The sequence below is a fragment of the Lipophrys pholis genome (genome assembly GCF_963383615.2).
Source record: "Lipophrys pholis genome assembly, chromosome: 15".
In the NCBI taxonomy this organism is placed as follows: Eukaryota; Metazoa; Chordata; class Actinopteri; order Blenniiformes; family Blenniidae; genus Lipophrys; species Lipophrys pholis.
Window position 1 is genome coordinate 20,452,196 of NC_137642.1, and position 26,690 is coordinate 20,478,885.

The 26,690-nt window shown below is 42.6% G+C and overlaps 1 protein-coding gene across 1 annotated transcript; it reads right to left on the reverse strand.

Moving 5' to 3' along the window:
* Positions 1-745: 745 nt before the first annotated feature.
* rhoq (ras homolog family member Q) lies at positions 746-25,135 on the reverse strand. Its single transcript, XM_080481471.1, has 5 exons — positions 24,598-25,135; positions 24,273-24,331; positions 10,233-10,397; positions 6,843-6,938; positions 746-5,841 (listed from the first exon to the last, which is right to left on the reverse strand). Exons 1-5 carry the CDS (start codon positions 24,737-24,739, stop codon positions 5,680-5,682), a joined length of 624 nt encoding a protein of 207 aa, XP_080337597.1. The 5' UTR covers positions 24,740-25,135; the 3' UTR covers positions 746-5,679.
* Positions 25,136-26,690: the final 1,555 nt, after the last annotated feature.

Consider the following 26,690-nt stretch of genomic DNA (forward strand, 5'->3'; position numbering starts at 1 on the left):
GTTCAACACTGAGATGGGAGAATAAAAGGAAAATAAGGATGGGGGTCCCTGATTCTAAAGAGGATTGGATCAGAAGATGTGCGCCAGTTTCAAGATACTGGAAAGAGGACGACAGCTAATTTACGTTGTACAGAAACCATGTTCGTGGGACAGAAGTACAGGGGTTTAACCTCTCGTACGTCATTGTAGACAGACAAGGTCCAGATGTTTGTGAACCGCTGCCTGCGGTCCATCCTTGAGTTCCGATGGCCTTTGGTAATCCATAATGAAAACCTATGGGAGAATACCAACCAGGAAAGAATGGCACTCCAAATCTGCAGAAGGAAGTGCATCGAGCACACGCTCAGGAAACCCCAGGACTGTGTATCAAGACCAGCGCTATGTTGGAACCCGCAGGGCAAGAGAAAACAAGGCCGATCCAAACTGGGTTGGAAATGATCAGCAGAACAGGAATTGTGTCAAACGTGCACAAGATGGTCAGATTAGCTCAAGAGCGTTCTGAATGTTCTTTGCTCTTCTTAGGAGCGATGGGGTTTAGTATGAAAGTCGTTCATTTGAGCGGCATCAGAATTCTCCAATGCATTGATGGAAGTGTACGACCGGGTTCTTTGGCATATGCATTGACCCGCCAGGGTAAGAGGTCCTTTCTCATTCAAGGTGTGTTTTGCTTTTACCTCTTCTTTAATTCTGTTAGTGGTATTCGTGGTCTTGTTGTGAAAGAGCACGTGAGAAGCATTTTAATGTGTGGAAGCCAGGTTTAATCACTGCTTTTTATGACTGAAGTAGTCCTTTCAGAACACACAGGCAGGCGCGGTGGCTCTTCATGGTTCCAGTGCACAGTCACTCTCACTTACCTAAAAAGAAGATGGAATTACAGGAATTATCCTAACAGAACTCTTGCTGGATGACCCTTTGTGGAGATTGAACAGCAAATATACAATCCTTTTTGCTTAATTACATGTTGCTGCATAAATGATCCATTTGGCTTGCATGTAATGCATTCAAGAAAGAAAGAAAGATCTTACAAGCAATTTGATAAGTTTCCACTGGATTTGGTGTATTAAGTAGTTGTGAAGCAGAGTTGAATTTAAAGTATTGCAACAAAACTTTACCCACCAAGTGGCGCTCACGCTCCAGAGATCGAGTCAGAACGCTTTCGATTTTAATTCCACTGACCTGCTTATGAAGTCATCCCAGTGAGGCCTGGGCCATTACGCACATGAACGCTCTCATTTCCAGGAATAAACACAGGAAAAGTTAATTTTATAAATGCGTCCGCCGCTCCCCAAGTTAAACCCCTCAAGCCGGCTTATTAACACAGTAAACACATTTATTGAGAAGAGAGGAGCAGTCAATGGGAGAATGCATTGATGGCTGTGGCACTTCAGGTGCCGGATCCTGAGGGCGGACCTTCACACAAACAGTAAGCGAGCAAATCACTGTCCAAGAGAGAAGGCTGCTCGCCCTGCAGTCGTCTCTGCTGCTCACAAAGACAAATTGTACAACAGCAGGCTGGGACTAAGAGGAAGAGCACCTTTTACATTAAAGCTTTAATCATATCTGACTGTGAACAGAAAAGGAACAGCAAGACTTGGCACCTTTGATTAGCAACTTCATTTCTTTTCTTTTGTTTTTCCTTAAATAAAAAAAAAGTTAGAAAAAGCCAATAACAAATGCATACAAACAAGTAGAGCTGATATTCTGGATGTTTGGCTTGCAAGAAAAGTCCAGTTACAACCTCAAGGTATTACCTACAGCACCTACTTTAGACATGGAGACTTCAAACCTTTTGTTGCATACACTTGCTTTCGGGGCTCAAAGGTATTTCAACTATTCTCTAATCCTGGATACACTTTACATATCATCTCAGTTAATATTTAAGATGTGAATGAATGAATGTGCACCTTTGAGTTCCTATGAGACCAAATAAAAACACATGGCGGTGATCAAACTTTTCATACATTTTAACTCCCTCGATCATTTGGATTTAAAGTTGACTTTTGTTTTGGTTGCACCAGCTGTTCGTAAATCGACGACTAACTGGCATTTTATGATTAAGAGTACCTTATTAAGTTAGTTTTAATCTTTAAAAATGATCTCCAATTACACAGAAACAGCAGAAATGCTGAAAACGATGTTGTTTTCATTTTGGGCCACTAGTGGGTGCTATTGTTTGTTTCTGTAATGAAACCACACACACATTCTGCACAATTGCATCTTTTCCCCATTTCCACGGCGACTGAGTCGCAGCACTTTCAACGATTCACACCACAGGAGATGTTTTCAAAAAGTTGCCTTTTCAGTAGATCAGAGCGCCGCTGTCATGTAAACGGACACCCAAAATACAACCAAAGTCTTATGTTGTCACCTGAAAAGGTTGGCATGTATACCAGCGCAGCAGCAAGAACAATCTGGGGGTCAATTGAACCTTTACTAACATCACGTTTTCCTTTTAATCTTATCAAGAAATCATGATAAAAATAATATTTTTTTGTTAAAACACACAAAGAAATTGTAGTTGGGGCAAATTAAAACGGTAAAACCAGCTTACATGCAAAAGCATGAGACTGAAAAGCATGAAACTCATTCTCACACACTTTAGTTTCTCTAGAACGTCATCGGAGCATTAAGACGTGTAACACAACCGCTGAATCTGACACTTTCAGATGCTGAGTAATTTTTACCATTTAACATGTCGCTATGATGACGTAATTTGTAAGCCAGCAGGAAAGTCTGCACCACTGTGTTCATCCCCTCAAAAGATTAAATCAGGGACATTTGATCAAAAAGTAAATCTCAACAAGGAAACATTGCTTTTTATGATTTTAGAAGACTAAATACAAGTGCTAAGCATAAAAGAACTGCTAAAATGAAACAGCCTCAGCTTTTTTACAGCTTTTTTTCTCAAAGCGTGAAAAGTTCTGATCGTATCGGTCTCAAAGTTTGAGTTGGGATAGTTTTTAGTAGCACGAGTACAGTCAAGACTGAAGGTGTGCTGGAACCTGTTTAATGGCCTAATTTCTCTCAAAAGAGGAAGAAAAAGCCTTCCCCTTTTGCAACCATTACAACGTGTGGCGTAGAACAAATTTGAAGCTGTGTTCCCCATACCCAAGACTAATTTACGCATATGACGCACGGCAAAAGATGAAAGGGGAAAGTTAGGATTTCAGACATCCCACCAAAACAACATTAAAAAAAAAGCAAATGTGCTAAAATGCTAACATGCCTGTGCTTTTCTGCAGCATTTCATTGGGATGACATTTGGTTATAAGCACTATCCGTATTGAAACTTTATATAATCATATATAATAAACCGTACATGGAACAGGCATTTTATTGTTTTGCTGATGAATAAATTTGACAACTTTGTCTACAACTTATGAAGAGCTGGTGCAACCCCATCTTTTACTTTTTCCCAAACAGTTCAGATCTACTCCCTCGCAGGAAGTTTAAGGAAACTTTCCAAGGGGATTTTTAGAGACGCGATGAAGCCCGACGGTGCGCTGTGCTCGAACTGAACATGGCTCCCGTCTCATCTTCTGTGCTCCGGTCGGCTTCTCTCTGGGACGGGGTTCGGCGTCTGAAAGCAGAGGAATGTGCTTTGTTGTGCTGCGATAATGAAGCAGCCTCCGCTTCACGTTGTGCATTACTCGTACAGTATCGGGTCGTCTTAGCCACCTGATTCAGATGAAAGTGTGTGCGTTTTGAGTCTTTGGGCACTGATAGGACCGAGTTTCATTTCTAAAATGAGATCCTTCTTCTTCTCTCTTCACAACCTTCTTAAAGGCGATAAAAGGGTAACACATTAATGCAGAGTAACTAAAATATAAACGAAAGTAATTCATCAGCTGGCAAAATGCTATCTGCACAGAATAGATGATCTTCTTTGAAAGATATAGAATAATGATAAACTCTAGATAATATAGTTGTTGTTTTTTTGTTTTGTTTTGTTTTTTAAAAAGGATAATAATCCTCTTCCATTCTTGATGAAGGAATCAGCCTCCCATATTAACTTACAATATGTTTTGGCATGCCACATCATAAAATAATGGAGTTTCCATAAGGCAAGAAAACAAGACTTTATAACAGGGGTGTCAAACTCATTTCAGACCAGAGGCCATTTACGGTCCGATTCATTCTCAACAACAGCAGCATCTGAAACTATGAAAAATGTACTACAAATGTGGAAAAAGTCGACATTTGATCAAATATCTTCACATAACCTGAACAAATTGAGTTTTCTTTCTTTAAAACATTGTCCTAATATTGTGCATAAACTTGTGTTTCAGCTCATCTGCTATAGGGACAAACTGAGGATTGCGTCTGAGAGATATGCAAAACAGCGCACTGCCCATATAGTTTGTTTTCATGAATATAGGACATTGCAGATCACGGGAGAGGAGTTTATCCTAATGGATTAACATACAGCATGCAATGTAATTCGTGTCGACTGAGTCAGTTCTTGCCGTGTACAAAAGGTCTCAGCCTTCAGCAGAGATGCTACTGTTGTTATCAAAAGGTAATTTCTGTGTTGTGCTTCAAATTCTTATTTGGTGTCTAATTGGTTTTTGATAAGTTCCACCAACTCCACACATCTTTGTGCTTCTATCAGCTTGTTCTCCAGCCCTCATTGAAATATTCCTGTTCGTGTGTGATTCCACTCATGCAAACCGAATGCCCAATGTATTTGTATAATTGAAACAGGCTGTATGCACAATCTCAGTAAATTAGTTTGTTTGTTCCAAATGAGCTGAAAGATCTGAAATCCTCTTTGCCGGAGTTGTTTTGTTTAGGCCGGTGTTGGACAATTTCTTATGTCTGTGATGCCAATGCTCCTTTGTTATGAAAAAGTAATCCAGCTTTTCCAGCTCATCTTTCAGCTCGAGTAGTGCTTTGTCCACTTCTTTGACTGAAACAGTGCGATCCACAATGGATCTTCTTTCGGGCTGAGTTTTAGCCTGCGAGCTGTATGTTTGACACCCCTGCCTAAAAAAATGATACATTTCTAGGTCCAAAAAGTTGTTGTCCCAGAGACAATTCACTACTGTCGAGTCTCGGTTTCTTTTTCAGGTCTTCAAACGATGAAAATCTGAGAGACGGACATTTTGGGATCAAGTCTTTTTTTTTTTTTGAAGAGACAAACCGGGTCCCTTATCACAGTGTCACTGAAGTCCGCCTCTCGTTGTTCATCAGCTGCGGCGTTTTGTTCTCTCTTCACGTGATCTGAGAGCGAGCGATTCAAATTGATCATCTGTTATCCAAAAACCATAGAAATACTATGAACTCTTTAAAATTTCTCTTCAAACTGAAACGTTTTTTTTGTATGACAGCATACAGCAACATCGTACAGGGGGAAAAAAACAAAAAAAGATTAAAAATGGTTATAAAAGAAGGTACTTTTGAGGCAAAAGTCTATCAGAAGAAGAGACTGACTTGGGCTTTTGTGCTCCTTTGGTAGTAAACTGCATCTTTGAGTTGCTGGAGCCGGACAGCAAGAAGAGTTGTGGCCTTTCAAGAGCTGCGCAGGGTAAAAAGTAGCTCTTGTTTCGTCCTCTCTTTAGGCCAGCTGTGCATCTTTTTTCTTTTGCCCCACGTTTCGCCTCCAGTCCAGTTTTGGTTTTGGTGGTTTGATGTGCTCAGTGACCCCCTGCGCGGGGGGAGGGGAGGGGGGTTTGTGCATCACGTAATCAGACAGCAGTTGATGCAGCGGGGCCCCAGTCTCCTCTTCAGAGATCCCTTCTTTCGCTTGGGGGCCAGGATGGCGATGATGGCCTCGTCAAACACCGTCTTCAGGCCCTTCTGGGTCAACGCCGAACATTCAACGTAGCAACAAGCGCCAATCTGACGAGAAAGACGAATCAGTCCGTTTATTCCGTTTTCACTGTCAACAACAAAACTGCAAAATATGCTGCAAATTTATCATGATCATGTGTAAAATTCATGCTGGAAAAGACTGACTGAATGGCATTAATTTATATGCTATATGTGTTCAGGATCTGCTTGTCAACAGATTTGGCCATTCGACATTATTGCGTAGCACATGATAACTTAATAACACACAGCCCTGGTAAACGTGGCCTGAAATTGTCGATAAAAGATTGACTGCATCACAGCATTGGAAGTGAACTCCTGGTATCCTGACTACTCAATGCCAGAAGGGCCGTTACAACAATATTCTTTCTATACACTACTACTGCTTTTATTCTTGGGGGAGGGTATTTCTGTTTGCACCATGAGGTGTAACCTCTGACAAATCACTCATTGAAACCATTCATGACATTTTTTTAACATGGACATGGCTTACAGAAGTGAGATAATCTACGAAAGGAACACTAGGTAATAATACATGCTGTTCCACCGGAGGAAAATAGTTCTAATGGCACTCATTTTCCTGAATTATCTCCAATGGATCCTCGTTGGGTCGTGAAACTTCACCAAACAAGAACTTTCTAATTCTGATCTCACGCTGCCAAAACTGCATGGATATCAACAATTCACTGACCCCAGAGTGTAATTTAGAGAAAGGATGACTTTTTTTCTTCCTTTCTGTGTGACAACAGCTATTAATCACTGGCCACATTTTGTGTCTACATCCCTCGGACTCCAGCTGGACTCCGACCCTCACTCAGAGTGTATTCCTAGATTTATTCAAGCGCGCACAAAGGTCCGATTCCTGGCATTTCAGTGAAGAAATTACATTCCTGCGAGACATTCCAGCGTCAGTTCAGCACACAAAAGTCTAAGTGGGCCTGACAGCTCAAGTCTACATTGTCCAGAGTGAAAATAGAAGCTTCTCCAGCTCGCAGCAGTGTTGCTTTGTTTCAGCGACAAAAAACACAAACCTCCTTCGCCAGTTTCTGCCCTTGCTCTGTGGCAATGGGCTTCTCCTTCATGTCATTTAGTTTGGCAATGGTCTTGGGGTCGTCACGAAGATCAATCTGAAAAAAAAGAGAAAAAAAAAGGCACATTTTCTCAGAGGCCTCCTGGAATTGGATCAGATTTATTTAAGCTCTTAAATTCCACTAGTGAAACTGTGATAAATGGTAGGATTCTAATACAGACATCTATGTACGTAGATGATGTTGATGTTTTTGTGCTTTGACATTTGTTCTACTGAATATAAGTGCTCTTTCTTTTGCCCATACTTTATATAAGATATCATTTGAATGTGTATTTTTCTTGTTTTCTTCATCACATGTGCATGCAGTTTCCACCAGCAGAAGACACTGACCCTGGGCAACCCCCACAACAGCTGCAGTTCCAGAGATGTTCCGACCCAGTTGTTCAGCCTTCACAGTTTCACTTGTGTCAAAGTTGCTCAAGTCCTTATGCTTTCACATTTTTCTGCTTCAACACATCAACATGTGCCATAATGATTACATAGTCCATGTGACAGTATTTATTCAAGCGGTCATAATGTTATGGCTGATCACTTGGCAATCCACAGTACATAGATAGGAAAAAGATGTTACTCTTTAAATAAAGGACAGTAAATGACTTCCCACAGGCCAGACTGGATCCTCTGGAGCGTCAGGTTTGACTCATAGGCAATGTGTTTGACACTCATAGAAATATGGAGGCCAAACCCTGCCAGCAGTGACAGAAAGGGAATCTAAAGGATAAAAATGGTCAAATCTGTTACGTTCATCTTACGATACCTCATGTGGCTAAATGATGGGTTCATGAATGCTGCTTGTCATTGCATCCTGCTTCTAGAGACATTTATCAACCTTGTTTGAACTGTGGCTGTCCAAAACTGTCATAGTTTATGGCATTGTGGTTGTTATATGGCTTTAAATAGTTTCTTAGTGACATCAAATCAGGTGTTTTGCAGTTTTTCCTCAGCTTCTGAAAGTGTTGTGTCAAACATCTTGAACTGCATAACTGACACTGTGATTTCCTAATTTGAACCACGGCCATGTTGACCCACACTTCCTGCTCTTGTGTAAAGAGATTTCACAGCTAACCACATGGTTCCTCGCTCCTCTTGTAGACACACACACGCACACACACACAGGCACGCACATGCACACACACACCTGCTGAATGTTACAAGCGGGTAGCAGCCTTCATTGCTTGCCGTGTCACACATACGCATTCAGGCAAACAGCAGCGACTGAGTTATGACATGAAATGATTAAAAAAAAAAAAAAAGAAAACACCCCAGCAGTAAACATCAGCTGACATGAGATAAATCGGACTCCCACTCCATCCTCCTCATCACCACTGGGCCTTGGCTGCGCTGGCATTTGGTTGCCAGGGAACACCAGCCGAATAAAAAAAAAAATTGAAGCGAGAAGAGGAAGGGGAAAAAAATTGCCCACAAGTCTACAGTAAATTTTATTAGGACACATCGTGCTGGCCGTGTGTGTTCAGGACTTTGAAATATGCTAATATCATCTCTTAATGTTGGTCTGCCTTTGATAATAATGCATCTGTAAGAGAAAAGATAAGCCTCGCTTTAGCTTTGCTACTTCTTTCTGATTCTTTCTTTCTGATTTAAGGATAATCTTCAGAGCAGAAAAGACTCCAGTATTGAGAAAAACTCATTCTAAAAGAGCCAGACCAGCCTGACTGGTTTTTCTAAATGTAATCATAAATCTGCATTAAATCAATAAATCAAAAGGCGGCTGCGAAGGTGGAACTTCTCAAAAATGCCCGTCGCCGGGTAAAACGGGCAAAAATGACACTTTCTGGAAATGCTCTGGCTCGGAATTTCAGAGTTTACAGTCATCCATAATCAGCAGTCCAACTCGGTCGCCTGCCTTTACAAATGTCTGTGTACTCTCCGTTGTTAAATGTTTATGCCGTATTGTTCTCTGCACACGTGTTTACAAAAACAAACAACAGTGCCAACTCGTGGCCCAACATGCTGACGACATAGTTTTCAGTGTTTCTGCCGTTTCCGTGTAAAGAGACATCATATTTAAAATGTTGCTGTGTGAACGCAAAACTTTTGCAAAATGAAAACACAAAAACAATGGGTTTTCACCTGAAACCTGAAACGGCTTTCGTCTCTCTTTGGTCAAGGTTCAAGAGAGCAAATTTCAAGAAATAATCAAGCCCATGAGTCTGTAACCTTCAGCATGTCTATGTGTCACAAAAGACAATCTATTAAATTGACTCTAATCTTGCAGCATGAGGAGAAAAATGTGACTCAGATTAAAAAAGTAAAAACAGCTGAAATGGCCCAAAAAAGGTAAAATACCTAAAATGACTAAAAACAACAATACCATACAGCTGGAATGATTACAGCAGCGGCTTAAACACTACTCCAGGGGGCAAAACTGTAAGAACATCCAAATTGAACAAAACAGCAAAAATTTGCTAAATGACTAAAATGTTAATCAGTTAAAACGGCAAAAAAAAGCCCCCCTGAAGGCCGCCATTGTTGTTATTGTCCATCTCTATTTTGGAACTCTTTACAACGGGCATGGTGCGCATGCGCAGTAGCAGCTTTTCAGACGTCTACACAGTGACAGAGTGTTTTTGAAAAGTTTCACTTTGGGAGCCGTTTTCAAAAAGTTACATTTTCGGTGTCTCTGAACCCCTTTGCTGTGTAAAGTTTTGCGTTCTCATTTGAAACTGTTGCAGTGTAAACAGGGCTCTTAGTTAGCTAAATATACCAAAAAAAAAAAGAAGTTTTAAATGGCTTAAATTCCTGAAAGAACCAGAACTTTAACGGCCTCCTGTTTGGTGGGAACTGGATAAAAAAAACTGCTTATTTGATCAGAAAGCTTGCAGAGACAAGTAAACATTTAACATAAAATGCTAATGCTAATGTTACCCCATGTCTAAAGGGGATATAATGCAAGTCATGGTGAGCAGGATGAAGAAATGGTTCTCACCACAATAACCGTATGGTGTGTTAAAAAATAGATATAACCCTTCATCAAATGCAAAAGGCGGACTATACATGAGGGTTGGGCAAGTTGGCAAAGCCGAGTTACAAACTAAAACCTTTCAATAAATCTTTCAATAAAAATCAGCCATGAATATTCCCGATCTACAAAAAAAAATCTGGTCTATACCTCACGTTTTGTGACGTCTGCTACCGGAAACTGATATTTTGTCCAAACTGAAACTTGATCTACAGTGAAAATGGAGTTTACGGAGTGTAAGCAAAAGAAATGAATATACATTTCAGTCTTCTGTGTTCTTCTGACTTTGTGGGGGTCTGCAACGCATGGGATTATCTATTGACGTGAATGTACCCTCCTTCAGGGACTGACCTGGGTTCCAATCAGCAGGTAGGGGACACTGGGCGCGTACTCCTGCAGCTCGGGCACCCACTCCTCTCGCACATTCTGGAAACTGGCCGGGTTGACCACGGAGAAGCAGATGAGGAAGACATCGGTCATGGGGTAGGACAACGGCCTCAGGCGGTCATAGTCCTCCTGGTGGGAGGAGCAGCGGTTATCGTTCAGTGTCAGAGGAGCAGACATGATTCATTTGTAATTTTTAACATCTGGGAAATTATCACTCATCAATAATTCCAGCAGGAAAAATGTGCTAAGAATGTCGAGACCTTTGCATCTTCACAGGAAAGCTAAAGTTCAGTGAGCTGTGGTAGTTTCTTAGCGCTTCCGTGGAGAAATAACTTCTTTCTGAGTTTTGCCCTTTCAGACTGAAACAGTTCGGGATTATTTCACATTTCCATTCCTTTAATACGAGCTGAGCACAAGTCGTCGCCACAGGACGGTGAAAACCCGACACGCTGCCATCTCCGATATTGGCGGCGGCGTGAACGGCTAATTCACCGACGCGAGACTGCCCTTTGTACGCCCGAGCCGACGCTCCCTTGTCCTCGCCAAAGATAAACCCTTTGCGACAAGAGTGTCCGACTTGCAGGCGTATGAATATTCATGAGCGATCGCTGCTCTGCCGCTGACAGCACATGGCGCTCCGCTGCTGGCAACAAGACGCGGTGAATCAATGGATCTCCAGTAATTAGACATGACTCAACCAGACCAACACACACGCATTCAGTTCTCATTTCCTGTCTTGGAAAATTCGTGTTTTGTCAAATCAGAGCAAGTTGGACGCAGAGTGCGACTGTGCTGGAGACGGCGGCGATGGGACAGCGGAGCGTTGGCACGTGCAGAGTCACTCCTCTTGATGCCTTCGCTCAGTCCAACTCTGTCACGAACACACAGTCCAGTTTCATCACACTTGCTGCAGCTCCACCGACACGTCTTTCTCATGTTATCAGTTCACAGAAGAAAGAATCGGGAAATGAGCGGAGTGAGAGAATCAAATGGCATCAGTGTCATTTCGGGCCGCATATGTGAACTTTGATGAGCTCGTTGAGTGTTTGTGATCGTGTTATAACATAGAGACAAACATGAAGTGTATGATGTTGATTTGTTCTTCCACGTACTTGTGCTCTTTGTCTTTTGTCGTGTTGGTTTTTTCTTTAGGGCTGAACACTTTATTGCAGCTCTGTCATTCTTTAACAATTGACATATTGCAAATTATATACTGCAGGGCAAGTCAACTACGCCTCACTGGAGTCGGTCAAGTAGATATCATTCAAAAATGTATGAGTTTCTCATCCTCTTACTTCCAAATGAGTAGATTTTTCTCAGGCTTGGCTCACGCAGAAATTTCCCATAACTCTCCGAGAGTCAGGTGGGACGATTGACTGTTTTTTTACAGAGCTGTTGGTTAAGTAATGACAGACAGTTTACCTGACACTATCTGAACTCCCTGACGCGGTAAATTCAATTATGTATGCAAACCATCTGGTGCTCCGAGCAACCGAGACAAACGGCGAGGACGATATGCAAACGTCGCGCGACATGCATCTGTTTTCAGCTGCGCAGTCCGACGTGAGCCGGGAACGCCCGCACAAACAGCTCGCCGCCGTGACCGCAACCAACCGGCGACGCGTCTGTCTGCTGCCAGGTTTTTACCGCACAGCATAATGACTTCAGAAGGGTCTTTCCAGAGGTTACCGTCGTTGCCTCTGAGCACGAGCACAATACATTCAAGCATTCGTGGTGATCTTAACCAGGGTTGAGACGACGACTGAAAAACCATTAGTCGACTAGTCCAGTACAGTTAGTTGTTGACTAGTTCTGATTGTTAATAACAAAGTTCAAATTTAAGCAGTGAAGCTCAAAAACTGACATTATTAAAGGAACAAAACCGCAAAATCTGCAACAAGAGAACATAGTACTAACACAGTGAAATATAAGTTTGTGGTACTACTAGACATCATGCAGGACATTTATTCAAAAAGCGCTTTAGTGAAGGCAGTGCTCGATTGTGTTGTTTCCTGCTTGATCATTCATTCTCTACACTCTATCCTGTATGTCTTTTTCTCTTTTCCTTTCTGCGTAAGAACAGTTGTTCACCCACTGTATCTGAATCCAGATGTGCTCTGTGTTTGGCTACAGTGATTCCAGCCGTGGAAAAGACATCCATTAACTTCTCTCTGTAAAACAAACATGGGACTAGTAAAGAAGCCATTTTTGTTAATTGCTTCACTTAAAATTCTGGAAAAATCATGGAAATTAGATTAGCGGACTCGTCGACTAGTCGTCCCAACCGTAATGTTAACCTAACCTCTAACCGGTCCGTTGTGGAGTTCTTGATAAACTGCAGTCTTGAGAATCAGGCCCGCAAGAGGGCATCACCACCGCTTTGAAATATGGCAACCAGGATTTACTCACTTCATCTCTATATGCATCAAATTTGATTAAATCCCTTCTAAGCCTTTCGGAGATATCGTGTTAACGACAGCGAGGTGAGCAGATGGACGGACCACCCGGAAATACTGTTCTTTCAGTCTACCATCATCATCATCATCATCATCATCATCATCATCAAGTGGGAAGTTACACATTCCAGTCGTGGATCACTCAGATGTTTTCACACTTATGTTCTGATCATTGTACCACAAGAGTCGAGACGTTGTCACAATATGATGCTAGAACTGGACGACCGAGTGAAAGGATCAGCTTCCAAAGATTGACCCAGTCAAAAAAAAAAAAAGAAGTGAATTACTGAGGAAATATTCAACATTTACCTTGGTTATTCTTGTTGGGCATAATATCTTTCAAAGTAGTGGGTAAGTCAATATAATGGAACTATCAACAGAGTTGACATTACTGCATTATTATCATCATTAATTCGGAACTTATCCAATGATCCACATTAACAGGGGTGCATTTGCAGCTTTATAAGAGCTGCCTGCTGACATGCTCAGATTTTTTGGGTCATTGTTTAGAAGCAAATGCCAGCTGGCCCGACAATAACAATGCATCCTGTTATCGTAGATGTCTATAAAAGCTGGAGTACTATTACAGGAGAAGAACTTGGACTTCCTGGTAATTAATCTGATTACATTTGGGAAATACTTCCACATACCACGAGGTTAAGCCTCACATCAACAGATTCGAAAATGAACTTAAGTTACTTACAAAATAACAAGAAAAACAGAGATTCTTCGATTGACTTATTTACACTTCTAGACACCCTCGCTTTGCTATTTCATCTGAACATATTACTGCTGTCCTCCACTCTCTCCGTTGGCTCCCAGTTCATTTCAGAATACATTTGACGCCCGTACTGTTTGTTATTAAAGCAATTTGTGGTGTTGGCGCCCTTCGCTTATCCTAAACGTTAACTTTACGTGAACGCAACAAGGTGCTGCAGTCATCACATCAGCTGATGCTGGTTTTCCAAACGTCGACAGATAAACTGGATTCACTGTCGCTGCTCCCAGACTCTGGAACCAATCACTCCCGAATATTCACAGCACTTCTGACTGAGCTCATTTCGTATCACAGCTCTACCGGCTTTCGACTTGAAGGTCGACTGCTTAAGTCTTGTGTTTGGTTTTCAATACCTGAAACTTGGTGCCTCCAGCAACAGTGTCAAGATAATGTTGAATTTATTATCAGATGGCCAAAAATAAGAACAAATAAAAAAGAAGAAGAAAAGGAAAAGTTTATACTTATTAAGAACTGATCAAAAAGCTTTTGGATGCACTTTAGAAGGATTGTGTTGATTATAGAGGAAGCAATATGTCAGCTTCCCTTGACTCCATCTGAAGACCCTCAAACAATTTATGAAGGAGTCCAAACAGCAGAAGTTCCTTTTGAAACTGGTCCTAACAAAGATACATGGCAAGACAAAGGCGGTTCCAGCAATCCCAGATATGTTGTTAATATCCTGTCTTTGTTTTATGACTTCGGTTCATGTGGGGCCACAACGGACGGCACTGAGGTTTTGTCTCTGTCCTCAAGGTACCAAATTACGGATCGTAAACTTGTTCAAATGAAGCACAAGGAAGGCAGCAATCACTCCAGAATAATTGGATCATATCTGCCAACTGTGAACAAACCCCAGGAGGCTGGGAGCCTCCGATGAAAAAATGCCACCGAGCTGCGTTGTCGGACGCGAGTGTTACCGTCTTCATCTATTAAAAGAAGCGAAGTCATTGAGTCCTTGCCGTTGCTGCTTTGATCGTGCGTTCTTTAAAGTCTTTCATGAGCACATGAACCAAGATATGTCTAAATAAGTATTTATACCAGCTGTAACGCCACCACAGAAATATGGACACACACCAAAAACAGAGAAGAAGACATGAAGCCGACACGTCAAACTCCAGACAATGGAAATGATCAACTTGCAAAGGAGAAAAGACTTCATTGTGTGGCTCGACAACAAAGATCTTTTGTGTTTCATCACACAAGAGAATATGAAACTTTGCTGTGAAATTCATTAGCAAGCTGAGCATGAACATGACTCATTAATCGTTGTGTTGTTCGGAGGGCTATGACATGTGGATTCAGGGAGCCATGACGTCAGCATTGTTCAGCATTTTAGCGTTTTTCACCACAAAGACAGAGATGCTCTCAGAGATACTTTTTAAAAAAACAGCTCCCCAGGTGGAACTTTTGGAAAACACCTTTGACTCCATCGAAATGGAAAAAAAAACTCACACGTCCGGCGTAAATAGTTCCCCTCGTCATGCATGAGTAGATGTACAATAACAATAACAATAATAATAAATTCATTCACAGTGGAAACAATACTGTCTGATTATGTTTGTTTACTAATCATTTTTCATTTGGATTTCAACAAATAAGAAAAATGCACAAATAAATGGGCATTTGCATTCACAGGAACAGTCTTGAATGCCATTGTTTGTGACTCAGGTTGTTTGGAGAACCTCCCCTCCTACTTTAAGTGGGATCTATCAGGTGCCACCCTGATTAAATCATCAGATAGACAAATATCCAATTCAAATGACCAGAATGGGACAAAACCAAAGGAGGTTCAGCAAACCAAAGAGCGTTACGGACAGCTGAGAAAAACAAACTGGGAGAAGATACAAAAAAAACCCTCCTGATACAGTGAATAAAAGAAAACAGAGAGAGGAAGACGTAGAGTGAACTCAAAGGACAATGAGGAACAGGTGAACGGAGAGCGACAACCCCACGTTAAACACCAGAACAGATTCCCTTTGCACTGCAGCAGCGTTTTCTACTTATTTGGCCACGCCCTGTGTGAAATTACAACCAGCCTCACAAATGGCAGAACAGCTTAATACTGTACATTGATACATTTTACAATGGCCTGCTTATTAAACTAATATAGAGCATATTAGAATCCATAAAAAGAGGTTTGGCCTAACATGACACAGCAAAGGCCACGTATCTAATAAGCCTGGTAGCTGATTGAAGTGTCATCTTGAAACAACATTAATAACCAGGGTCTGACTGATTCGGCTCAGCGGGTGATTGATTACCAATCCTCTCATGGTGATTAAATACAGCGGCAGATCATAATGTTGGGATGAAAGAAAACATCTATAATTAGCTGCAGAAACTGTGTACTCTATCTATCTATCTATCTATCTATCTATCTATCTATCTATCTATCTATCTATAGATGTGAGCCATTAATCCCCACTGTCTTGTCTGTTTTCATATGAAATTCTCACATCTTTTTTAGCCATTTTAAGTTATGTTAAAATGTAGTGCCACTGCCAACCCCAAGTCTAAAGTCAATGACTGGAGATGAATGGATCTGTTCTTAGTCACAGTAAATAAAAGACTCTTCTATATTCTGTCCTTTTGACTACACCGTGCAGTTCAGTCAGTCTTTTTCAAATTATACATGTTCTGATGTGTTTATGTTGTATTCCCTCATGGTTTCTTACATTTCGTGTTCTGGTTTACATGGTTCAGGTTCATGTTTATGTTTCTCAGATCTCCTTCCATGTTCCATGCCATGTCTCCATGTGCAGCAGTGGTAACATGCGGCTCACATTTATGTTTTCAAGAGTTGCATGTTCATGTTTCATGCTGTGGTTGACGTCTCCATTCAAGTTCATGTCAGCTTTTCATAGAAGTTCTCCAAATACCTCCAAACGTATTTAGAAAGGTCTCGCTCTTTCTGTCCGTCTTTGTTAATCTGTAAGTCCGGCTTCTTGCCCAGTTTCCAGAGTAGTTTCTATTTTGTGTCCTTGTCTCTGGTGTGATGACTGAGATTCATTTTTAAATAATGGTTGTTTCAGACCCTGGCACACACTCTGGCAGCCTTATTAAGTCTTCGAATATCATTTTTATTATGAAAAAAATCCAAGAATAGATTGGTTAGTTGATGTTTTTTGTCCGATCATTGTTCGTCACAAAGCATCTTTGTGCCCTTATCTCATATCTATAACAATCATCACTGAGAGGTTCTCTACAGCTAAACCAATGAAAACAAGCTGACTTAAAAAAACTAAAAAAAGCTGCTTTCCACATTCAGCCACTAGGTGGCAGTGTGGAAAGTCAGGTCAAGTTGTGCTTCCAATATTAGCAGCTCTGGCTAATAAGCAATTGATGAATGAATCAGAGAACATTTCACTTTAAAGATAGATCCAGTTGGCAGTTTTTTGGGGAAATTTGACATATCATTGACAAATATATTTTTGCAATACATAAAGTGGATCCATTTCTTTTTCTTACACCCTAAAGAGAATACTTTCATATTACCTGTCTTAAAAAGTTGTTATTGTACCTTCATTCAGCTCACTTCATTCTGTGAGAAAGAACAGATGTGCTCTTCTGTCCTCGTACACACACTTTATCTGTCACATGAGATCAAGCACAGTATGTCTTTATGCGATTCTGTGTATTTATGACCTCTGCTTGCACAAGTGACTCCCTGGTGAGCCGCAGACACACTGCGAGCCACTCAGCAGTTTACTGTAAACAGGCCGGGAGCTTGTAGGAGGCCCGACGTTGTGCTGCTCTCCTGCAAGCACGACGGACACATTACAGTCCAGAGGCAGCCAGCAAGTCTGCTCCCTGGATGCTCTTCCTACAGTTTGATCAGTCCTCTGTCCAGAAATGTTTACACAGTCCTGCTTCTGGTAAAAGGTTCTTCAGCAGAAATACCTTGTGTGGATTTTATTTGTGTGAGTTGAACAGTTCAGAAATACGAAGCTGGCACATTTCACAACACTGTCTGAGGTAGTCAGGGCTGCACTGTAAATATTAGGATCGGTGGTAATGGTGGAGACACTCTTGTCGCGTCTCCCTATGCACAGCCATACATTTTCATCAGCTCAGGCCACTGTGAGCCCCACTGTGCCGCCGAGCTCTGTTGACTCGGTGACATATGAGTGCTATGATATCGGTGAGTCATTCCCTCCGCCAGCACCGCTCTCTCGGTCCTATCTTTCTCCTTTCCTGCTATCGCACTCCTCAGAGTTCTATAAACCGCCGAGATCAACAGAGTCTAACATGACCACCACGCACTGACAGGAACTTTGCGTCTATTCGCCACTTCTGCCTTAGACGTGCAAATTTGGACATTGGACACACTGGATTCGACCCTGGGAAATGAAAGAAAACTCTGTTTTTTTATGGCTGTTTCAATTCCCCATGGCTTTTAATGGTGATTAATGATCTCTAATCGTAGTCTGAGCTCTAATGCACTCCCCTCTTATCCATTCATGCCTGCATGATGAGAGCATCTAGCCACAGTCCATTCAGAAATCGGACAGTTTAATGCCGCCTTTAATGCCTGTTAATGATGGTGGTACATAGCCTGACACAACACACAAATATGAAAATTATAATTTACACTACTGTAAAAAAGGAAAATGTGAAAAAAGCAGTCAAAAAAATAACACATCTGTAATTTCTTTTTTAAACATTGTCCTAAAATATGATAGATAGATAGATAGATAGATAGATAGATAGATAGATAGATAGATAGATAGATAGATAGATAGATAGATTTACTTTATGCATTTTAAATATTTGTTAGAGCCCTTTGAAGCCTTCATTCACAGTCTTCAGTGAGCTGATCTCAGATATTCAGGAGAATCCGAGTTCAAATTAAAGATTTCTCGGGTTCTGACTGCATGACGATGTGGATGTGGGGGGTTGAGGAGCACAGAATACTCTTCTAGCTGGCCAAATACAGCACTGAATCAAGCGAGAAGGATGTTAATTGTTCAAGTGCACCAACAGCAAAGTCCAGGCGTTATTAAGCCTTTAAGCCTTCGGGAACATTCAGGTTGGCTTCAATCCAATAAAAAGGAACCACAAAAGTCAAACACATCAGTGAGCTCAGCTTACGTAGTGTTACGTCATTTCAGAGCACCCAGCGGTGGCGCAAAAGTGGGGAACAAAAGACGAGAGAACTTTTTAGTTCTAATACATGTCTGGTTTTAAATAAAAGTGTTATTTTCATAGCTTTAAATAAATGAAGTGATTGTCAACATCTGCATAAGTTTGATAATGACTCTGCAATTACTGGTGTGCATAGTTGGCAGATTATACTCCCCAACTGTTTCTCCTTCTAAAGAAAAAATACAAAAATCAGCGCACAGCTGCTCTTACACCGGAATTGCTTCATTAAAAAGACAAAACCAAGTACTTGTCATCCAACTGTTGTGCAAACGAGAGGAATCATTAAGAAACAAGTCTCAGTATACCTTCAGACCAACTGTGCTCGTGTTTGATTAAAGTGTGATTCTCAATAGACCAAAACGCATCAGAACTGCAGTCGCTTTGCAACACGGTGTGTTGCTGCTTGTTGACTCCTTTTTGAGATTTTAAAAGCGAATGCGGCAGAAAAATATGCTTATTCAGTATCGTCAGTAAAGAGAGGAAAGGTGTCAGTCATCACCACGCAGCAGCTCCACCGAGTCACACGTGTATTCCTCTTTGATATTAGCTCATATGGATCCTTTGCAATTTGGCAGGATTTTGACTGATTAGTGACTTTGTTTTCATAAAAGCATCCATCATATGGTCTGTTGACAAGATGTTCTTCTCAGAAATCACAGCCATAGCGTAGACTGGCTAATAGTTTTCTTCTACTTCTTTGTTTACCATTAAATCAATTTCACTCAGGCAAGGCTGTAGCCAGACATTTTTTTTTGGGGGGGGGGGGGGGGGGGGGGGGGGGGTGCACATTATACGCAGCTCTCATATATGAAAGGTGCACACCATTTTTCATAAGTTATACATCCCACCAGACAGAACTTGAATAAGTGTCATTGGATCATTGCTGCAACTTCCACACAGTAGAGGGGAGCTTTCATTGTGTGTGTGTGTGTGTGTGTGTGTGTGTGTGTGTGTGTGTGTGTGTGTGTGTGTGTGTGTGTCTCATAGTGTACAGATCTGTACACTATGAGAGGTCGCAGTGAGGCCAGCTAAGAGTAAAAGTAAATGTAAGTCCAGCTGGGATTTAGTTTCAGTTTTGCTAATTGCCACAGCGTACCTGCAGCCTCGGGCCCCCCGGAGGGTCTGAGGTCCTGTGACATTTGGCAGCTTCGTCTGGTTGGTATTTCCGCACTTTGCCTTGGGCTTTCTGAGAGTCTGTCTGCAAATTTCACTCTGCTGCCATTTTGTAATGACAAAAACAGGAATGAAGTTGATGGAAAAAACAACCGACTAATCAGTGAACTCCCTTTTCCTGGGCCCCAAAAAGGTTCTTTTCCGAGTCAGTCAGTAATGTAAACTCAGTTTGAAAAGGTGAGCTGAGGCATGTCTGTTGTATCCCTGGTCCTCTTTGTGCGAGCAGCTGAGCGGTGGCTGGTGCTCAGCTGGGTAAAACCATTTGCAGTATCCCACCCCACCCCGCACCGCTATCCCCAGCTGCCAGTCGCCCGCTGGGACGTCTCACGGTCACTAGGCCACTTCGAGCTGCTGAGTCAAAAAGGACTTATCAGACTGTACCGAACGGCGGCGAGAGCGAGGGCGTAATGGGTGAAGTGAAGTGGTAAAAGTGATTACAGGATGTGCAGTTGAGTGTGACGCCATCTGACAGCGCTGAGTAAATGAGGAACAGCCTGACGACAAAGGCGGGAGGGTTAAACAGGGCAGCGGGATACAAGTCTCCAAGGGTGGCAAACTCCAAGAGTTCCTGTCTCTGGAGGGTTTCCACGGGCACCGCAGCACTTAAGAACCCGCTCCCGTTTCCTCTTGATCGTCCTCGAGCAGCGATGCCGGATTTTCTTGAGTGCAGCGGCAGTAGGAGAAGGAATGAATAAGTAAAGACTTCACCCTCTGCTCCCCTCGTCACATTCAGCAAGACAGACTTTCACAGACCTTCCATATGGAATAATTCAATCGGCTGCTCCAGAAAGAGTGATGGGGGGTGGGGGTGGGGGTGCTCGACGTGGCGTACAAAAACAGGCACAAATGCGGCAGCGACTTTCGGGACTATGAAGCTCTTGAAAGGTAACTGCTCGGAGGTGCATGCAATCAGGGCATAGGTATGGGTGCCCTTACAGAACAATAAAGCACGGGAGAGAGCGCCAGCCATGCCGGCAGCATGAATATTACATACAGCTGGAAGGCAAGAGAACACGTGTAGCACAGGCCAGAGGGGACGGCGGCGGCGACGGAGGAAGACGTTTACACTGATGAGAAAGGGAAGGGAAAATGAAACCGAGGGCACTGACTTTATCCACTTTCGGAGCCATTCAACCCTTCTGCTCCGTCTACCCCCCTCCGTCTGTGTCACTCTCCCTTCCTCTTTCTGTCTCTCTGTCTCTCTCTCTCTCTCTCTCTCTCTCTCTCTTTCTCTCTCTCTCTCTCTCTCCCTCCCTCTCTTTGGGGCACCAGGTCTTTGATCAGGCGCTGGAGCTATAAACATTACCAGCTGGCCGTGCGCTCCACATAAAGAGGTCAGCCGAGTCGGGGGGCGGAGGAGGCCACATTTTCAAATGCGGTAACTCTACTCTCGGCAGGCCGGCAGGCACCCACAGCAGACATCTGGGAGGACTTCTCCATTTCAGAGACACTCTGAATCAGCTAAAAACAAACCCTCGTCTCTCTCACTCTCACGTCGTATCAAACACGGCAGAATAGACAATGAGATTGTGTTCATCTTTCTTTTTTTTCCCCACAGGCGAGTAGTAACACTCCTGTCATCTGTCGTCTGGAGGAGAAAAAAAACCTCTCGCAGCCACAGGTAGCTGTTTGGGTGGGAAGGGCAGCTGTGATTTGCTATTCACAGACTCGTGCATTTATCATTCATGAATAAGAAGAAGACAAGAGCAGCTGAATCTGGCTGACCTTTCGCAGCTTTCACCGGGTCCAGAGTAAAGTGTTAACTGCTGAATATTAAAGATGTGTATGATTTTAGTTTGCTGGGGAGAGCGAGGGTTCAAAGGTCCCGGGACAAAGAATGAATGGCTGCATCAACGTTGACGCTACAACCGAAGCTAATCTACACGTGTCTTTCACCAAAATCTACCATGTGTCTTTGGGTCTAGAAAAAGGGGGCTGAGTCAGTTTCCTTCCTCGAACAGTCGCGAAGAGGTTCTTTATTTATTATGTTGGCGTTCACTCCGCACAATTTGACTGCATCGTTATTGGTGCAGCGCGAGGCTACAGCAGGAATGTTTGTCTTTTTGCCCCCGGGCCTTCAGAGACACATCAGCACTGTTTTCATTTACATTTATTCACGCGCGACTCCTTCGTCTTGATTGTTTTTCGAAGGGGGATGTTTGATTACAGACTTGGCTAACCCAATATCAATAAATTGCTGTACTTGATAAAAAAATACATCAAAGAATACCCACACAAGCATTTTTCATCCTTCCACATGCTAACTGGCTGGATGCACTATATTCTGTAGCTGAAGGGAAGTCTCTGTTCTCATGTTTAGATGGCTTGGAGTCATTTCTTCAAACTTGGAACATGTAATCACTCATTAAAAAAGTACTGATCACATTCTGGCGTCCAATAGTAATATGTGATGGCACCATAACCGATATCACTGATATGCTGAAACTTGTACAAAAGCATAAAATGTTTGAATAACGTTAAAGATTTGTGGTAAAAAGGAGGAGCTCAAAGTATTTTCTTTTATATAACCAGAGTCCTGTCTCAATCTTCATCTCATACACTTATACAGCCACATTCACCTCGCCGATCACGTAGGAAAGAAGAAGTAGTGACGCCAATATAGCAAGAACTTTTAACTGAGTTTAAAAAGCTTTTGATCTGAAAATGGACCAACTATGTGAATATCGATATATTTTAACATCAGAATCGATCCAAAGTCAAACATGGAACTAGAAATATTTATACTTTGACAAAAGTCAAAAGATCATAAAATGAAGTGAGATATCTTTAATTACATTACTTAAAGATTCAGAGGCTTTCAGTTATGTTACATTATCACTCCAAACACAGATTAGATAATCTTGTCATGTCCATACGAGCAAATGTAGGACATCTAACATTTGTAGATTTATTAGTGAATTTCCAAAGTCAAGTTCAAAGGTGAAATAGGAGGATTAAATCACAAGCTGGGAGCTCGGTAGCATAGTTTTGGTGTATTTTGCTCCAAGGCTTACATACATCAGCTTTCGGCTTTCATCAGAAGGTCTTGTTTTTGACTTTTTTCAAAAGTAATCCAAACCAAATGGCCGTTTCCATGAAAACATAGATGATGCTATTTTCAGTATCAGCCAATGAAAAGCATCCCTGTCCCCCAACATTGTACATGGTATATGGACTGAACCATTAGCCAAGACCGCATTCTAAGTGCAGGTGTCTTTCATTCCAGTTTTCTAAAACTCAAATCCGTTTGACCTGACTTAGCATATTGTCATGTATGATAACTTCTGCGCTGCACTGCCGAACTGAATCACAGAGACTGTGATGTAACGCCATAGCCACATTTTGTCCATCTCTTTCACTTCTCGTAAAAGTACAAGTTATGAGAATCTCCCACTTCCAGTCAGTGCAAAAATATAAAGCAAGTTGTTTCTTCTTCTGGAGGACTTTCCAAAACGTCCAAACACTAAAAGCGTTGAAGTGATAAAAACCAATCAAATTATTCTGGGCCTTTCCCAAACCTCAGTGAGACAGTGTGTGTGTGTGTGTGTGTGTGTGTGTGTGTGTGTGTGTGTGTGTGTGTGTGTGTGTGTGTGTGTGTGTGTGTGTGTGTGTGTGTGTGTGTGTGTGTGTGTGTGTGTGTGTGTGTGTGCGTGTGTGTGTGTGTGCATGCGTGATGGTGTACTCTGGTTCTTCTGCTGAGCGGAAACATTATTGTGCGTGCATGTGTGTGTGTGTGTGTGTGTGTGTGTGTGTGTGTGTGTGTGTGTGTGTGTGTGTGTGTGTGTGTGTGTGTGCGTGTGTGTGTGTGTGTGTGTGTACAGACCAGCACATTTTCAGTACAGTTTCTAACTCTCGCCCACTGAAAGGCACATTGTAAAAGAAAAAGCCCCGGTGTTAAGCGGCCCTATTAACAAACCTGTGACATCACTACTGGACATAGGAGCCCTGTTCCCCCACATAATAGAACTATTGAATCCCCCCCCCCTTCACTACCACCACCACCATCACTGTCCATGGCACACCAGACTCTGGCAGTAAACCCTGTGTGTGTGTGTGTGTGTGTGTGTGTGTGTGTGTGTGTGTGTGTGTGTGTGTGTGTGTGTGTGTGTGTGTGTGTGTGTGTGTGTGTGCGTGCGTGCGTGCGTGCGTGCGTGCATGCACGTGAAAACCATCACCTGTTGCAGCTTAGTGTCTGGCCTAAGTATGAAATGTGTGGGTGTTTTCCAAAAAGACCCCAGTGGGACACATTTTGGTCCCAGAGCACATGGTGGGGAAGGAAGAGGGGGTGTGAGATTAGAGATAAGGGGAGAGAGAGAGAGAGAGAGAGAGAGAGAGAGAGAGAGAGAGAGAGAGAGAGAGAGAGAGAGAGAGAGAGAGAGTCTGTGTGTCCTTGGCATGCTTGGAGCCTGGCCAGGGTGGGAAGAGGAGGGAGGGCAAAAAATAAACTGTTACCTGACCAGCTGTGTCATACAGTCCCAGCAAGTACTGCTTTCCTCCAACGTTGACACTCACTGCAAAGAAAATGATAAAGAGCCATTTGAGGGGAGGAAGAAAAGGGGGTGGGGGCACAGCACCCCTCTGTGCTGTGAGGGAGGCAAACAAGTGGTTTTGATTATAGCAACAGATGCAATGCAGTTGGAGAAGAGTATATTTCAGAGGGAGAGAGGAGGATTACTCCCGTGCGTTACTCCCTTTCCTCTGTGTCTCTAGTTACATGTGATTTGGGAAAGACAAAAAACAAAAAAAACAACTAATCGTGACAAACTGCGGCTCGTACCTGCATAATGATCAAACACCGTGGGGACGTACTCCTCGGGAAAGGCGTCGTTGGCGTAGCTCATCAGGAGACACGTCTTCCCCACCGCGCCGTCTCCCACCACGACGCACTTCAGCATGATCGTACCGGTTCCGTTAGCCATGATCCCGACCTGACCGTCATCATCGGCCACCCCGACGCCCTGTAGTCCCCGGTAGACCTCCTCCTCTTCCTCCTCCTCCTCCTGCCTGCTGTTGCTGCTGCCGGTCCCCGCACGGCCGCACGGCGGGCATCAGCAGCGGCGGAGGCGGACTGCGCGGCGCACCGAGCCGGACTGCATCCTCCTCCAGCGGTGACGGTACACCCAGAATCTCCCCGAGAGTCACTCCGCCCTTTATATTTTTATTTCCGCAGATCACGACTCCCCCCAGCCCTTGTTAAAGAATCCTTCCTCCTCCTTGGATCGTGAGTGCGGTGTTGTGCTCCGCGGCTCCCCGGCGCGCTGCGCTCCTTCGCCCGCCTGCCTCCGCTCTGCTGGCGCACCGAGCCGCCGCTGCCTGCCGGACAAGGTGGGTGCGCTTGCTGGAGAGGCGGGGCTTGGATTTGAAACCAAGGGGCTCTGGATAAAGTACACTCCGCCTGCTGAGGATGTGTAGATCAAGGACTCTTAAGAAATTACATCATAGCGCACTGAGGCGCGGGGAGATGGTGCGCAAACACAGAAATCCTACCGGCACATGTATATGCAAATAGACTAAACTATCAGATAGAGGAGGGAGATGAGAGGGGAAAAAAAACATCGTTTGAACAATGAGATCATAAGAATTAAGAAACATTCTATTCCTGGAGATGTAAACTGACACAATCAGCAAGACACCACAGGAAAAGAGGTCTTAAACATCCATCAATCCATCTGCTTTATCTATTGCTGGGTCACAGACTTCTACAGGCAAAGGTAGTGTACACCCTGGAAAGGTCACCAGTCATTTACAGTCATTAGAGCCAACAACCTCAAATTCTTGTTTTTTGGATCATGTGAGGAAACTGTGTAAAACATTTCTTAATGGGACATACGGATTTAACACGTTTGCATACATTAATGTGGAATTCCAGAGATGTGTTCCCAATTAAATATTAGGATTAGTTAAAAAAAAAATTTTTTTTGCCTCTTTTAAGACTGTGTGGGTTTATGTGTGTTCACACACCTAGTTTTTAAGCACCAGCACGTTAGATAACACCAAGTCACAGGGTTGGGATACTGTTGCTCATCAGGGATCTGTAAACATATTAAGAGAGAGTGAAGGTGACCAGCACTTTCAAAAAAAAAAAAAAAGAAGTTGTTTATGTCTTTGCCAATTTCATATTTATTTTCTGTAACACTCTGAAAACGTCCTCCAACTCCATAGTATATTACCTTTGAGGCTTGAGGGGGGTCATTAATTACACTGTGGTAAATTCAAGCAATATTGGTATCATTCTTAGCCAGTCACTTGCTAAACAAATGCCAACCAAAAGCGCAATATATTTGCATGAGCTTGGTGTTTCAAAGTCTTTACACAGGATCTTAATAAATCAGACCCAGTTGAGTTATTGTGTTGCATTTGCTGAGGTTGATTAAAAGGGGTTACACTGGGTTGTTTTGACAAAAGATGGGTTATGTTGATCGTGTCTAAAAGTCTGCCTCCAAAACTGTCTGGAATTCGACAAAATAGCAGTTTGAGCACACAACGTCACCTTCTGTACATGAGCAGATAGTCATCTGATCTCAACACATCCAGTCTTGTAATACTAAATCCTACCACAAGGTGGTGTAATGATTTGATCTGTGCTCAACAAGTGAAGAAGTAACGCTTTTTGATGTAAACAACAACAATGGCTGAAATTAAACACAGACTATAAAGTAAAAAGTATTTAGGACTGAATAGAATTAAATACATATGCGACCATACCAAAAACAGTCAAATATAAGTCTATAAAAAATCTTAAGATGTGATTTAAAATGATATTTAACTTGCCAATTTGTAATAACATTGAACACTGCTGTGTTCTGTTTCTTTGCTTTAGAGAATATCTAACTGACAGTTTGTTTACCAGTGCCTGCAAAATGTTTTTTT

What these genes read in the sequence shown, in the direction of transcription:
- rhoq (XM_080481471.1), bottom strand. Translation starts at nt 24,739, where the DNA reads ATGGCTAACGGAACCGGTACGATCATGCTGAAGTGCGTCGTGGTGGGA. An exon ending in ACCTGCTGATTGGAACCCAG is followed by an intron (nt 6,939 to 10,232) that starts GTCAGTCCCTGA and finishes CTTTTTTTTCAG; the next exon opens with ATTGATCTTCGTGACGACCC. An exon ending in GGCAGAAACTGGCGAAGGAG is followed by an intron (nt 5,842 to 6,842) that starts GTTTGTGTTTTT and finishes CTTTCTCGTCAG; the next exon opens with ATTGGCGCTTGTTGCTACGT.